This window comes from Sinocyclocheilus anshuiensis, unplaced genomic scaffold, assembly GCF_001515605.1.
Source record: "Sinocyclocheilus anshuiensis isolate Anshui unplaced genomic scaffold, SAMN03320099.WGS_v1.1 scaffold319, whole genome shotgun sequence".
Classification (NCBI taxonomy): Eukaryota; Metazoa; Chordata; class Actinopteri; order Cypriniformes; family Cyprinidae; genus Sinocyclocheilus; species Sinocyclocheilus anshuiensis.
This window is the reverse complement of record NW_015552566.1, coordinates 1,004,219-1,020,296: the sequence shown is the minus strand read 5'-3', so window position 1 is coordinate 1,020,296 and position 16,078 is coordinate 1,004,219. Positions and strand designations below refer to the sequence as shown.

The following is a 16,078-nucleotide window of genomic DNA, read 5'->3' as shown; positions in this document are numbered from 1 at the left end:
GCATATGCACACCTGCATGAGTTTGCGAGAAGGCCTTTTTGGTTGGTTGTCTGGGTGATTTGGAGTCCAGGCCCCCAGGCTCTGATTGGAATAGAAATCCATAGGATACACCTCCTGCCATCCAACCTGCTGCAGCGCTACTGCTGCCTGAAAGAGAGAGGGATTTTTAATTAAAGACATCAGACTGCAGCATCAAACACTGTAGCTGCAAGCCAGAGGAACAGCGAGAATCTTGAGAAAACAACATGGCAGGGCTGCCAACAGCTGACGGGTCGATACACACATCAGCTATGTGCGCAATCGGATATCAAGGGAACTCTAGTCAAACACGGCGCTTCTAGTCTAAGAGGGCAAGTCACCTGACTCTCACACCAGAGTTTATTACATAAACTCCAGCAGGATCTCACCCGTCAGACTGAGCTGCTTATATGAATAATCAATGCGCCGTGTTTGTCTCCGCCCTTGGGCACGTATACCCACTTCACAAGCGAGATGCGCTGTAACGCACGGCTCTAATACCGCGGGAGAAATGACAAACGCCCCCGCCTCCGGTGAAGGACTGTCTCTCTCCGCTGACAATACTACAATACCTCACAAACAAACACTTCTTCATAAATCTCTCTTAAATACCTTTCAAAACCTAATGCTACAGTCACTCGCTTTTATTGACTGGAAAAGCGACAGTCGAGAAGTTCTCGCCTGAATGTTTTTCTGTGAAAATTGAGGCTTCTGTAATATAGCAGGCTATGTATTTAATAATTTAGACTCTTATTAACCCTACATCCGAGATATATTTTACAAAATAATTCATGGAATGAATGCTATAGTTTTATTTTTCAGTTCCTTAAAATAACTGATTTGTGGGAGAGAATTAAAAAAATAAATAAATAAATGAAAAAAAAAAGAGGAAAAAAAAAAAAAAAAAAATTGTTCGGTCAGAGTTGTGATCAAAAGCCTGGACAGACTGACTCACATTTTATTATTAATATTTTAAAACAATAGTTAAAGCCAAAAATAACACAAGTGGAAGTAGAAGTATGTAGAGACCAAAAAGTAAAACTATTTATATATATAGGCACTATTTCACTATTAATTTTCGAAAACTAAATAAATATTAATAATTTTATTTTAATCTATTTTTATATATAGCATCATATCCACTATATATATATATAATATGATACTATATATAAATATATAGTATATCAACTTATACTATTAAAAAATAAAATAATAAAATAAAAGAATGGTGATGTACATGATATATTAACACTGATGTTAAATCATCTTAATAATATTAAATTCATATATATGACTTTCTGTGTGAATATAGTCAATTAGCGATGTTGAAAATGATGAAAAAATGTATTTTTATGAGATAATAAGATCTTGGATGAGCTTTTTATCTGCTTTGGATGTGCTGCCAACACCAGTCTTTCGTCCTCTCTTCTTCCATCCATCCTGTTCTTATTAACCCTGGCTCATTCTCTCTTCTTCCATCCATCCTGTTCTTATTAACCCTGGCACATCCATCTCTCTTTCACTGGCTTTTCATCAGAGCTGTGCATAAGCCACCTGCTAATCCCTGCACTGACATGAGAGGCAAGTGTGTCATATTGACTATAAATATATCATGAGACACACTGAAAATGACTGCCCTCTCTCTCTTTCTTCGTACTTCACTGTCACACTCCCTTACATCCTCTCATTTCTTGACTTCACAGAAAAAGCAAACACAAGCAGAGAAGCATTAAGGTGGCAGTTTCTGAAAAGACTTTTACTATGAACTCCATGTTTAAGCAAACTGGCTGGGCAGGAACACTGTTACCCCTTTTATTATGGGCTGAGCCTTCACAAAACATCAGCGTGTTATTGCTGCATTTTAATGCATTCTCATAATGCCACATTTGCTCTACGCTTCTACGACACCAAATGTGCTGAGCTCCGGTGTGGGCCAAGCAGCAATGAAAATGGATTACGGTGACATGTAGAATATGAGAGCCACATATGATTATGCAGTGCTTCAATATGGCTCTACTGAGCATTATCATTATTCACTAAGAGATATGATGCCATAAAAACTCAACATAAATGAGCTTCTCCTGGTACAGTGGGTACATTGTTGCTATAGACCGATATATCGGGCAGGATGATTAATAGGCTGATATTTAGTCATTCTGAGAGGCGTCGGCAGATAACCATGCCTGCTTGGCTGATAAACAGAAGATTCCCCTCACGGCAGTTTCAAAATACTGCAAGTCAACAGCATTGTCAGTGCACATAGTGAATTTTAAATAAGCACTGCATAAAATATCTTTCTGTTGTAACTGATTATGTTTTAGGACTGTGGACATAATGATGTATGTATACAAATAATAATAGTCATATTGAAATTAACTTTCTGTCCTAATCAAAACCTAGTAATCCTCACATCTGAAAATTCATTGCTTTAATTTAGGTTTTATATTTAGGATCTAAAAAAAAAAAGAGCTAAATTATATACTACAATTATACATTATACAAATACAGTTTGTGGTCGGTAAGACTTTTTTTCATGTTTTTGAAGTCTTTTAAGCTCACAAATGCTGAATTTGTTTCATTGCATTTATTTGAGTATTATTGTGAAATATTTTTACAATTTTCTTCAGTGTCACATGATCCTTCAGAAATCATTTTAATATGCTGATTCAGTGCTCAATAAACATTTCTTATTATTATCAATGTTGAAAAAAGTTGTGCTGAATAGAACATTTATTTGAAACTGAATTTTTTTTACCATTATAAAGGCCTTTACTGTCACTTTTGATCATTTTAATGGGCCCTTGCTAAATAAAAGTATTAATTTACTGATTTAAAAAAAAAAAATCGTACTGAACTCAGTTTTAAACAGTAAATTATAACAACACATTAATTATAAAACAAATAGTAATATTATAAATTACTACTGTTTGAAATAACATTATTTATACGTTTATTATATAATATAAAGACAAATATATATTTATATGTTAATATATAAGCCCCATTTTTTACAGCCATCACTCCAGTCTACTAAGAAAATCCTTCTAATGTGATAAATTGGTACTCGAGAAACATTTTAATAGGGTTAAAAATTGTTGTCCTGCTTAACATCCTGTGGAAAGCAAAAACTCGTTTCTCTCAAGTCACTGTACAGTATCACATTTTGGTTATAAACCTGACCAAACACAAACATATTTTAGAAACCTCATCAGTCTGTTGTTCTTTTAAGAGATGAAGACTATTTCATGCACTGCTGTCTCGAAAAAAGCCAGCAAACTGGATCAAATAAGGACAGAGAGAGAAGAGAACGGCCCACGAGCACAACAACAAGAGGACAAGCACATCAGAGCCTCAAGTAGAGTCTCAGCTGGCAGCTTCATTGAACAGTGCACACTAAACACCAGCTTCTGGCCTTTAGGCAGAGTTTCAAAGAAAAAGTCACATCTGACATTGGAAAATAAGCAGAAAATGGTAGACGGGCTAAAGAACATAAAAATAACACATGGCAAACTATTATTATGGATGGGTGAATCTAAGTTTGAAATGTAGTGGAAACTCTTTGAACTATTATTATGGATGGGTGAATCTAAGTTTGAAATGTAGTGGAAACTCTTTGAACTATTATTATGGATGGGTGATTCTAAGTTTGAGATGTTGTGGATATTGTTTAAACATACAGTAATTCAATCACACTTCAAAGTCTGCAACACTGCCATTGCTGCAAGTTGAGAATTCGCTGACAGATAATGTTTAAAGAATACAGTTCTTCTTTTTATTTTTTATTATTTGTAATGCAATATACTGTCATTTGTGACAAATATAATGCACACATTAAATAAAAGCAAAGAAAATAAAATAAAAACAGTGATTTGTCAAAATTATTTTTATAATTATTATTTTTGAAATGTAAGGCAAATTTTGATAAATATAAAGCAAACAAATGTTATTTCGATTACAATCGAATATATATATATTTTTTTATAACTCATTTTATAAATGATATCAATGTATTATATATATATATATATATTCATATATATATTAGTGCTGTCAAAAGATTAATCGCGATTAATTGCATCCAAAATAAAACTTTGTTTACATAATACATGTATGTGTACTTTGTATATTTATTATGTATATATAAATACACACACATACAGTAAATATTTTGAAAATATTTACATAGTATATACATTTAAATATTTATATTCTTATATTTTATATAATATATAAATAAATTTAATATATAAACATAACATATTTTTCTTAAATATATACATGCATGTGTTTGTATTTATATATACATGATAAATATACACAATATACACACATAATAAAAATACATAATAAAAAACTTACACACTAATATATATATATTATTTTGCATGAATAAAAACATTGCATGTAAAGTACATTGTGAAAATATACTTATTACATTACATTTTTAATGTTTTAATATTATTAAAAATCGCAGCAAAGAACCCTTGGTCAATAAAACTATCAATTTCTTTCAAAATCACACACAAATAAGGATTATATCAGCTATCGGACAACCTCATATCCAGATATCAGTATTGATTTTTGTATCAGCCACAGAAAACCCAATATCAGTCGACCAATAGTATATATTCCTGATAGACTAAACAAGAAGAGTAACAAGCATCCTAATGAGGTCTATCTGCAGATAAAAATCCGCCAGATGTTTCTGTTTTGCATCTGGGAATGGGGAATAGGGATTTAACCGAGACACCTATCCCAGGAAAAACCCTTGGTGTGTGATTCTGGCTAAGTCCTGTTTTGGCATGACATGAATCGAGATGCGCACTCGCTTTTGGTGATGAGAGAGAGAGAAAGACACGTTTGGAGAGGTGCTGCAGTTAGTCGGCCATTGGGAGGAGCTACTGTTCCACCCTGAGCTGGCCGACTCATCCCGTCTGTCTCTGTGGAGTAGAGACGGTGGGTAAACAAACCCTGCTCCTTCACTAGCATTAAAGTGTGTGCGTAGATGTTAGTTTGCGAGCACTAACACATACACACGTTGTTCACACAAATGCATACACAGCCTTTATGTCCCAAAGGCACTCAGACATGGCCAGAAACACTCATGACAAACATGATGGGCAGCATGTGGACTGACGGGGCAGAGGTGAACACCTGCAGGGAAAGTACAGCTGTGTGGCGTGTGTTAAGGGAGATGGGGATTCCTAAGGTCTGTGTGGGTCTTTTTGTCTTCGCTTTCATAGTCAAGTACAGTAAAGGGAGGATTGTGCTGTGTGCATGTATGCAAGACTTGTGTACCTCATATGGAGACAGCAAGGGTTTGGAGAAAGCCGTTCCCCAGTCGATGGAGAGGCGAGGACAAGCGATCTGCACCCACCTGTGAAGGAAGATGAGTAAAGAGAGACCTAGTTAAACAAAATCAATCAAAGTGAAAATTTAAATGTTTGCAAACCAGTTTACTTAATTGAGATATGTGATTATATCAGAGTGAGAACAAAATGTAGGGCTTTTTATTCAAGAGGAAATGATCGGATCGTTAAAAGTTGTCTCAGCAGGGTGAAAAGATACTGACAGAGTGGGCGTGTTATAAAACATTATCAAAAAATGAAATATAAAGTCTCCATGGGGAATTTTGTGATAACTAAAAAGGGGTATGGTGTCCTTACTACTGTGACTGGTTGAGGACAAGGTTTTCAAAAATGATATCAGACAAATAAAAGCAGAATAAAGAGATTAAAGGACAAGTGTGAATATAATTGTTTTTATTTGGAATGATGTGCACTGATGAATCAACCACAATAAGACCAGGCATCTAATTAAATGAAATTATGATTTTATGTTCACTGGAATTTGCATATTGTAACCCTTAATTAAGGATGTGGAAATTTATATTTTTCAAATAAATTACTCTATTTAAAATAAATTAAATCTAGTTGACCACTGTGACCCATCTGTGAATATTTAAAAATGAAATAAAATCTGTGTTATTTTAGTATTATTTATATACTATTATAGTAGTTATTAATATTTAGAATTAACTTTTAAATAATTAATATAAATACATCCATATACAAAATAATGTAAATAAATAAGTAATACAGATTTGAATTAGCTTTATTTGCACTTATACAATTGTAATTTTAGTTTGTTTTATGTACTTTTGTAATTTTTATTTTTATTTCTTTTAAATATTTATATGCAGTTTGAAGTAGGAGTCGACCAATATGTGTTTTTCAGGGCCGATGCCCATACCGATGATTACAGATCAAGTAGACCGATCACCAATATTTTGAACCGATATGTCTGGTGTAAAAATTAAAATTAATGTCAAAATTAAGAATAACAAGGGCTCTGATAAAAAAAAACTTTCTTTAAATGCTTTTAAATTATTTGATCAGCAATAGGGTTGGGTATCTTTTTTTTTTCCGATACCGGTGCCAAATCGATACTTTTAAAACCGTTCCGGTGCCTAAACCGATACTTATTAAAAAATAAAATATAAACAAATAAAAATTCCCCCCAAAAATTATGGATTGGCGGGGTTCATGGGCGGGGCTTCACCTAACAGTATACGTAGCAAGGTTTTTTTTGTTTGTTTGTTTTCTTATTTTGTTTTTATAATAAATTAAAAGAAAACAAGTAGAAAGAATAGAAAAAGAATAGGGAATGCTAGTGTTAGAGGGTCATTTTTAAATAAAAATAAAACAATTCAATAGAACAGAAAAAGAACAGATAATGCTAGTTTTAGAAGGTCATTATTTATAATAAATAAAAAGAAAATAAGTGGAAAGAATAGAGAAAGCGAAAGAATAGAGAATGCTAGTGTTAGAGGCTCTTTTTTCTTTAAAAATAAAACAAGTAGTTAGAATAGAAATAGAATAGAGAGTGCAAATGTTTGTTTGTTTGTTTTATTTAAAAGGGACAATACACATTAATTAACATGAGTAAACAAGTCTACTATGTAAATGTGCCAGATTTAGTCATTCAGGCTAATTTTCATCTGCAGTCCCTGGCAGGTTGATGGTAAGAACCATACTCCACAAATACCCAAAGCAGAAACAAACATATTACAAAAACCAGAATACAATAAAAAAAAAGAAAAAAAAGAAAAGAAACACTACTTCAAATTATGAAGACATATTTGATAATCCAATAGCCACGGACTTGGCAACTCTGCATCCAACAAGAGCTACCAGAGTCAGCTTTGACTGATCACAGGTCGAGAATAAGGAGAGATGACTGACAAGACCATGCTGGAGTATACGCTCAACAGATCCTGAACTCATTGACAAATATCTGATCTTGTAAGATGTGCTCCCTTTAATGTGTGTGATTGCGAAATCGAAAGCGAAAGTAAACAGCGCAAACGCTCATTCAAAAATATTCCTCCATCCTCCTGTTGTTAACGTTGTTTTTCTTTGTTTCCGTTGTTGAACGCCGCGCACAAATGACGTCGCTGTCGACCGGTTCCTAGTACACACTGTCGGTGCGAATGCAACCCTTTAAATAGTACTGGGAAATAGTTCGCGCAAAATCGTCCCAGTACTTTAGTACTGTCCATTTAGTTCTGGAACTAAAGCGGTGCGAAAGGCCCTATTGGTACCGGGTTTCGGTACCCAACCCTAATCAGCCAATCAGTTTTGAAAATGATCAACATGGATAACCATAAAAATGCTCATAATCAGTCGACCCCTAGTTTGAAGCTTCATTTTTATTTTAGTTGAAGTATTTATTTCAATTTGTTTCCAAGAAAACATTTATAATTTTCATTAAAGCTTTTTTAAGTTGAAGTTTTTCATCTAGTATTTATATTTTATTTCAGAGTTATTTCAATTTACTGATTAGTAATGATTTTAATAGCATTAGTTAACAACAGGGTTGTTGTTTTAGTTAACTAAAACCATAAAAAAAACATTTTTGCTAAATTAAACAAAATAAAGTAAATGTTAACTGAAATAAAATACAAAACTTTAATAATTTTCTTTATCTAGTTGCCAAGGCAACATTTCTCATTTTCAGTCAGAAATGCTTGATGCACTAAAATAAATAAAACTGAAATACAACAAAAAATATATGAATAAAAAAATTCAAAATATGAATAAAAACTATAATAGTATCTCAATGATACAAAAATAACACTGGTTAACAATAACACTGAATAAAATGTACCTTATGCTATTTAAGACGTGTGAAGGAAAAGCGAGCCACACACACACACTTTGAGGAAGCAGAGCACAGCTTGGCTCGCAGGGAGAATGTGAATGTGAACTGCATTGATGTGCAGTGCTGATGCTCTCTCCTTTAAATATGAGAGTAAATCTGCACTGGCCTAAAGCTTCCCTGCAAAGCATTATTATTTAGACAAGCATGGAGTCAAATAAAATAAAGAAAGAGCGGGGAGAGGAGGAGGAAAAAGGAAAGAGGGTTGAGGTGAGAAAGAGGCAGCAATAAGAAAGGGTAGGTGAGCAAAAACAACTGCACTGCAATGCCCTAGTCTCCACGGAGCTACCCTACATAGCAGCCAGACTAGGCGGGAGAGAGAGAGAATAAGAGAGAGAGAGAGAGAGAGAGAGAGAGAGAGAAGGAGGGACAGAAAAGAATAACAGTGACATGAGAGGTGAGGGAGGGCTCAGAGAGTCACATGAGGAACAGTATGAGTGATCGTTGGCAGGCAGAGCGAGAGAGTGTCTAGAGAAACTGCATTTGTCTTTTGAATGTGTGTTATGAATACAGAAGCACTGGAGCTGGAATTGTGGGTATTCGGATGGCTAATGTTAAGTAAGAGAACATTCACTGGGCTTCGCACACCTGCAGCTAAATGCCACACTTGGGAAACCGACAAGACAGCATAAATGTATTTTAAGTGGGCTTTAACAAAGCATGCAGTGTTGCATTAAAAAAAGCAAGATGTACATCTCATACAAATAGTAATTTCACATAATATATAAATATATTCATATAAAATGTCTCAAGTGTTGGGAAGTAACTAGTTACATGTAACGGGATTACATAATTAATTACAAAATAAATGTAAATGTAATCTGTTTCACACACTCACACACACACTCACGCTCTCTCACACACACTCACACACACTCACGCTCTCTCACACACGCACACACACACACACCCACGCACACACACGCACACACACGCACACACACGCACACACACGCACACACACACACACTGATTTCTTTCTCAAATTGCATTGACTGCTCTAAAGACACCAATGTTTCAGGAGTTTAGGACACAGAATAGGACATGCTTATTTGATAACTTTTTTTTTTCCTATTTGGGTTTATATGCTTTATTTCCTGTCATAACTATGCAAAGATTTGATTTAAAAAACAGTATCATAGCTATTAAACTATTTAAACTCTATTAAACTCATATATCTTATGATTTTAAATCTTTATTTAACCTCAGAACAATCTCAAAGTAAAAAGAGGTGCTAAAGTTTGATTTTGTGGTGGCTGTGCTTTAAAATGTAATTTTTATCCTCTAATTCAAGAGATGAAGGATTTTAAGAAGTCTGACAGTAATCAGTGTTGAGTCCTACTGTAACGTTAACCCTGCCTGGTTTAAATGTTTGAAAATGATTAACAGTTGAAAAAATTAATTAGAAATTTAGAAAAGTAATCAAATGTAATCAGTTACATTACTTTAAAGTAATTTAAATATTTACACCACTTATTACATTTTGAATAGGGTAACATGTAATCTGTAACCTATTATAATTTCCAAAGTAACTTTCCCAACACTTCATGTCTCTCTCTCTTTATATATATATATATATATATACACACATATACACATGATATACAAATGTATGTATATATAATATGTAGACTATATGATATATAAATACACACGAAATCTGTAAATTTTTAATTAATTTCTTCATTTTTTAAATTAGCTATATCTAAAGGTTTATAGAGGTTGAAGAAGCTGCAAATTTTATCTGGATTGTCTGGCAGGTCTGACTGTAGCTTTACTTGGAACCCTTATAACTGGGTTAAGAATGTCTTAGTGAGTAATAGATCCATAATGCAAATCATAGTGTTGCTGGTTTTAATGTCTGTCAGTTGATCCAAAGATATTTGCAAATGCAACTGGTCCTCATGACCCCTCTAATCTCAGCCTCGAGCGTGACTCTTAATCCTTATTTGCTCCAGGGGGTTGCATCATGGTACAGTTTACCCATCGCCAAATGATCCACACACCCTTAAGGCAAATAAATGAATGGCAGTACATTAATGAAATCCTTTCACTGGATCAAGATTTCTTAAAAGAAAAAAAGAAAAAAACTGATTAAACGATGGACACATTTGTTTTAATTGGCCACAGACTCATGCAAAAGCTGCCTAACTTGACTACTGTGTGTGGGAGTTTGGTTAGCTTCACAGTGCCAGACTTTTGATCAGTATAAAGTCTGACCCATATTCTGCCTCACTCTGGTCAAAAACCACCCACAGGAAGGGGCTGCCTGATGGACATGTGACAGACTAGCCAGTTTTTGACGTGATGTTTGGCAGTGCACACAGATCCCAGCATAACAGGGTCATCTGACACTGAAGGGTCAAAGTTTGGCTGGTTAGCATGACCATGTAACCCCTGCTGGAAGTATTTGCTAAATGCAAATATGAACTTAGTATCTGCAGCAGAATCGGATTTCAAATATGCAAGAGGGTTGAGGCTGCATCGGGAACCTCAGCACGCCACCAAATTCAATTTACAGGCTTATCAGAGCCAGCATCTGTCACCTTGCCAGAGACAGCCCTCGCTGCAGGGAGCCATACGGGCAGAGACACACTCCTCCGTCTGGCCGCATCAAGCCCATTCTCCCAATCCACTTCTGCTTCGCAGAGAAGAGGAGAGGTCAAAGACATGTAATGATGCCTGTTTTGCTTCCGCTGAAATGGCCCCATCAGCATGTGAAGGCAGACCTGATGAGGGCACGGTCCTGCTGATCCCCTAACCGTCGCCTGAAGGTGGGGGGGCCAAACTTCACATCAAAGAGTCTAATTGAAGGAGGAAGAGGAATGGGAGGTCTGCGGTGACTGCAGGGGGGTTTTCCTCATGCTGGTGGGAGCAGCAGCCCCAGTTGGCTCTCTCTCGGAGTGGAAATAATGGATTTTAATTAGTCACTCGACCTGCAGCATACAATAGCACAATTAACCTTTCCGATCCACAGGGAAATAGGCACCGGTGCCTCCAAACATCACTTAAAGCCGACAGAGATGTGTAATTACATTAGGTTTACAATAAAGGGCACGTATATGCGCCGGTGAATGTTGGAAGGAAACTTTCTGAAGTTTTCCCGAAGACAGCCATCTGGATTTGCTTTAGATGTGCGAGCAAGGAGATGCAGGTTAGCTAAACCCTGTCTTAAATAGTCACAATAATGTGTGATAATGAAATCTTGGATCTAATCAAAGGTTTTTGCCCTACCTTGCTAAAAAAAAAAAAGCTAAAACCAGCCTAAACTGGTTGGCTGGTCTTAGCTGGCTTAAGCTGGAAGTAGCTGGTTTTAGCTGGTCTCCCAGAAGTGGTCAAAACTCAGCTAAAACCAGCCAACCAGCTTATGTTGGTTTTAGCTGTTTTCTTTTCAGCAGGGATATCCTCAAATGCTAATAGCAGACATCAGTTAGCATAAAAATAGTGTAAAAGTTGTACAAAATACTACTCCCTTAGACCCTAAAATGTAGCTGTCTATAAAATCTGAACAAAATCCTGTCACACTACAACATTTTGTATTTAAGCTGTTTATGTTGCATAGTGGTATGCTAAGCTACCTGGCTAGCTCGCTAGCTGCAAGCTAAAACAAAGTTTATAAATGTTTAGATTGACCATTTATAGGTTTTGGTTACATAATGTGATATGTATATGTATGTATATATATATATATATATATATCACTCTGATGTGGTCTCGTGTCAGTGCGTGTGTGGAAACATGATTCTTCAGTGTGGGCTGCCTCGTACAAGCTGTCACAGTTTCTGAGTATATCTGAAATCCATGCTCACAGAGAGTGTACAGTACAGTATATGCGCTGTTTTGCACCGCTGGTAAGATCAAACATCCAATACAGGTATCTTGGCCTGTCTGTAGTGACATCCCAGGATGTATATCTCTGTCTGCCTGGGCTGCCTGCTCTCAAACAAAATGCTCAATGCAAGATGCTGAGAGCGTCGAGAGGAAGAGTTCATAGCAAACAGGTCATTCTCCTCACATTTCTTTCTAGCATCTCTGTTGAACCCCAGCTTCAGGGTCCTGGGCCAATCCTGTTATGCAGCACATTTCCATGCCTAAAAAATGTACACTACCGTTCAAAAGTTTGGAGTCAGTATTTTATTTATTTGCTTTTGACTATTAGTTTTATTCAGCAAGGATGCATTAAATTGAGGAAAAATGCCAGTAAAGACATTTATATGTGGCAAAAGATTTCAAATAAATGCTGTTTTTGGAACTTTTTATTCATCAGTTTAAATCACGGTTTCAACAAAATATTTAAGAATCAATAATAAAAAGTTTTAAGAATCAATAATAATAATTAAAAATTTTGAGCACCAAATTAGCATATTAGACTGATTTATAAAGGATCATGTGACACTGAAGACTGGAATAATGATGCTGAAAATTCAACTTTCCCTTCACAGGAATAAATTACATTTTAAAATATACTGTATTTAAATAGAAAACAGTTATTTTAAATTGTAATAACATTTCAAAATTTGACCGTTTTACTCTTTGATCAAATGAATGCAGTCATAAGCGGCTTTAAAAAACTAAATCTTATTGACAACTTTTGAATGGTAGTGTATGGTTTATAACTCATTTAACAAATCAACATGTTAAACATATCAAATTACTTTTTTAAAAGGAAACCATATTAGTTCCTTCTATAGTTTTCTTTTATCACAATATCATAACTAAGTAAACATGGGGTAGATTTGAATAATGTTACTGTTTCAATAGATTTTGTGGATGAATCCACTGTATGGATGGATTTTTCCTGTGGTATCAGTTTATTTGCCTCACAACATTATATTCTGTAAAATTACAGCACTAAAATCATACTATCAAAATTGCATAAGATGAATAATACGACACTCTCATCTTTATTTCCTTTTTTTTTTATTTCTCATTTTATTTCGTTTTTTAAAACTTGTACATATTTCCATGCTGTCAGGCATCCTGCTAAATTTCTTGCCATTGTGCAAATAGCTTATTAATACAATTTTAAGTGCATCAACTTGCCAAGAGCACACTATATTTCTGAATGTCTGGTCTAACCACCTCCATATATTACAACACAGGCATATTCATTTTTCAAAAGTTACATAGTTCAAAAGGCACTGCATAACAGGAATGACCCTCCTAGCAGACATCAAACACTTCACACCAGCCAGAGGATCCACAAACACCTTACAGTATTAAAGTTGAATTGTATTTTCAAGTGCTGCCGGTTTAGCCTCCACATTTCCAGGCCCGACACCAGCGCAAAAGGCCTCCTCCATGCTACAAAACATCCAACTGAAGTATTACGGCTGCACAACCTGACAACAATCATAACCGACAATTATTTCCCTTGATATTGTATCTATAATTATTAATTCCAATGAACAGAATTTACATTAAAATGCTTATTTTATGTCCCGTTCGATGCTCCCGTCTCATTATAATCAACAATGCTGTCAATGCTGCTTTGTTGATAATAATGGGAGCAAAGCAGACTGAATAAAGTGAATCTGAAACAATTACAAATTATTGACGATGATTATCTCCTTGTTTCTGAATGTCTAGCTCTCATTTTCAAAGCGAAAACCTCGCTCATTAGGACCGACTGTCATTACTATAGATTTTTACATTTTTCCATTGCACACAACGTACGTGTGTGATTAATTAATTTGTCAATTAGTTGTGCAGCCCTACCAGGAATCATACTCAGGTCCACTTCTGTCTGGTTTGGTAATTCAACGCTGGACATTTCGATTAACCTTCTCATTATGGTGACGACTGCTGGCAGACCGCAGCTCCGTTCCTTATCTTATCTTCTCCGGGACGTCATATACATCATCAGTGCAGCATTAATCAACACTCACGTTACGCTCTGAAATGTCTTCCTCTGCTCGGATCCTCATGTTTCTGCCAAGATGACACCAATCCTCAGCAGTCACAGCACAAGCGACTGACATTAATGGAGGAAATGAGAGGAGGAGAGATAGAGGTGTAACTTTCCTCTGGTCATGGTTATGGTTCGATTACATATGCGGTGTCATTCACGTGGCAGGAGAGCGGCACGACTGATGGGGGCGGTTGATCTTCTCTCTCGTGCTCTCTTTGAGTTGTTTCACTCTCGTTCCCGTTTTTAACAGCCTCCTCGCCTTCCTCCACCTCCTCCTCATTTTCTCTCAGACCTTTCTGTCTCTCATTCACCCACTCATTAATTTTAGGGGGCCGTCGTGTCCGTCTCCCGTCCCCAGATGCAGAGGGCAGGCAGTGGGGGAGTGTGCACAATACAGGGCTCCCACAAAATAGGAGTCAGTACAGGCATGTTCCCAGTTAAATATAGCTCAAATAGAAAACTGGACAGTTAAAAGTTCACAACACTTAGAAAAATAAAAATGTCATATCAGTGGTCTGATTCCTAGCAACTGTAAAAACTGATTTTACGAAGATGTAAATAAAACAAAGATTACTGAAGTGCTGTACGTTTTACAAGAAAATACTCTTTTAGTATTTAGCTAAATTTCATGTTATTTGTCAACTTCTGAAATTTACTAGCAATTTTGCAAAAACTTTAGTTTTTTTAGTGCACCAGCCTATTCAGCATCAGCACAGCAACCAAAAAAAAAAAAAAAAGGCAAAACAAACCAACAACAACAAAAAAAACACCTAATAATTCAGTTTTGGAAACATTTATGGAGTCTTTATAGTATCAAGCCTACTATTTTCCAGGGTAGGGTTGCACCAGCTATTTGTAAGTTCTTACTTAAATTAGAACGTTAAGTCCACACTAGAGGGTTAGCAACTACTAGTTAGATTGTAAATAAATCTATACATTATTTGGTTGCACGAGTTGTTCGTAAGGCAGGACGTAGCAAGTCATTCATAAACTCTCCGTAAAGTAATGCGCAGTCACATAATATGACGTTTACCCTAAATCATCCAATAGAAACCTAAACGAGCAGAACTTGTTTAAATGCTATGAATTTTAATTTATCCTTCATTCTAACTTCTTTTGCCTCACATATACTAACGGTAAAAATATAAACAAGTTTCTATTAAAAACGATACATTAATAACATTAGTCTATATGTAAGCTATTTTTATATGTAAATAACATTCAGAAACTGTAATTGAAATAAATAAGGATCAATAAATACTTAAAGAAACAAAAAACATAAGAAGTGCCATTTATTTATTATTTCATCTGACATGCGCAACACGGACCGAAGCACACAGAGGCGCGCTGTAGATGGGGTGTTGAAGATGCGCTAAAAAAGAAACAAAGTACGTTTATTCACATATTGTTCTCTCTCTTAATAGGTACGTGAGTGTAAATGTCAGCAGCATCATATATGCCTAAATGATTGAAGGTTGACGGGTAAATGAAGAGCATATTGATGCAGTTCACTCAGTCTGCTATTTTACTCCAACCGTTACTCCTGACCAGACGCCTCCGTAAATATTTAGTTTATACGTAGAGTTACACTTCAACTACGTGTAATGGTGCAACGAAAAAATATTTAGTAGTGCGTAAGTTGTAACTTACGTACAGCTGGTGCAACTGGCCCCAGCTCCTTTTTATAAAAAAAAAATAATAATAATTTTTTTGTATACAATTTAAGTTTTATTCTCTCTCTCTCTCATTCAGATCATCAGACCAGTGAATACACTTATTTTCACATACTATAGCTATGAGAATCGCTATACATGGACGCGCGTGCAGTTGCCGAACTGTATTAAAGCTTTACTCAGAATAAAACCGTATATTAAAAGCTAACAGAAGCAGTAGCATTTACAAATAACAGCGTATCTAAAAGTATGA

The 16,078-nt window shown here is 35.5% G+C and overlaps 1 protein-coding gene across 1 annotated transcript in view; it reads right to left on the bottom strand.

Moving 5' to 3' along the window:
• dph1 (diphthamide biosynthesis 1) overlaps positions 1-16,078 on the bottom strand; it is a 134,160-nt gene that overhangs the window by 3,888 nt on the left and 114,194 nt on the right. Inside the window, exons 11-12 of the mRNA XM_016455660.1 lie at positions 5,320-5,398; positions 13-147 (exon numbers count right to left, since the gene is read on the bottom strand). Of these exons, the coding sequence (XP_016311146.1) occupies positions 13-147; positions 5,320-5,398 (214 nt within the window). The remainder of the gene's footprint in view (positions 1-12; positions 148-5,319; positions 5,399-16,078) is intronic.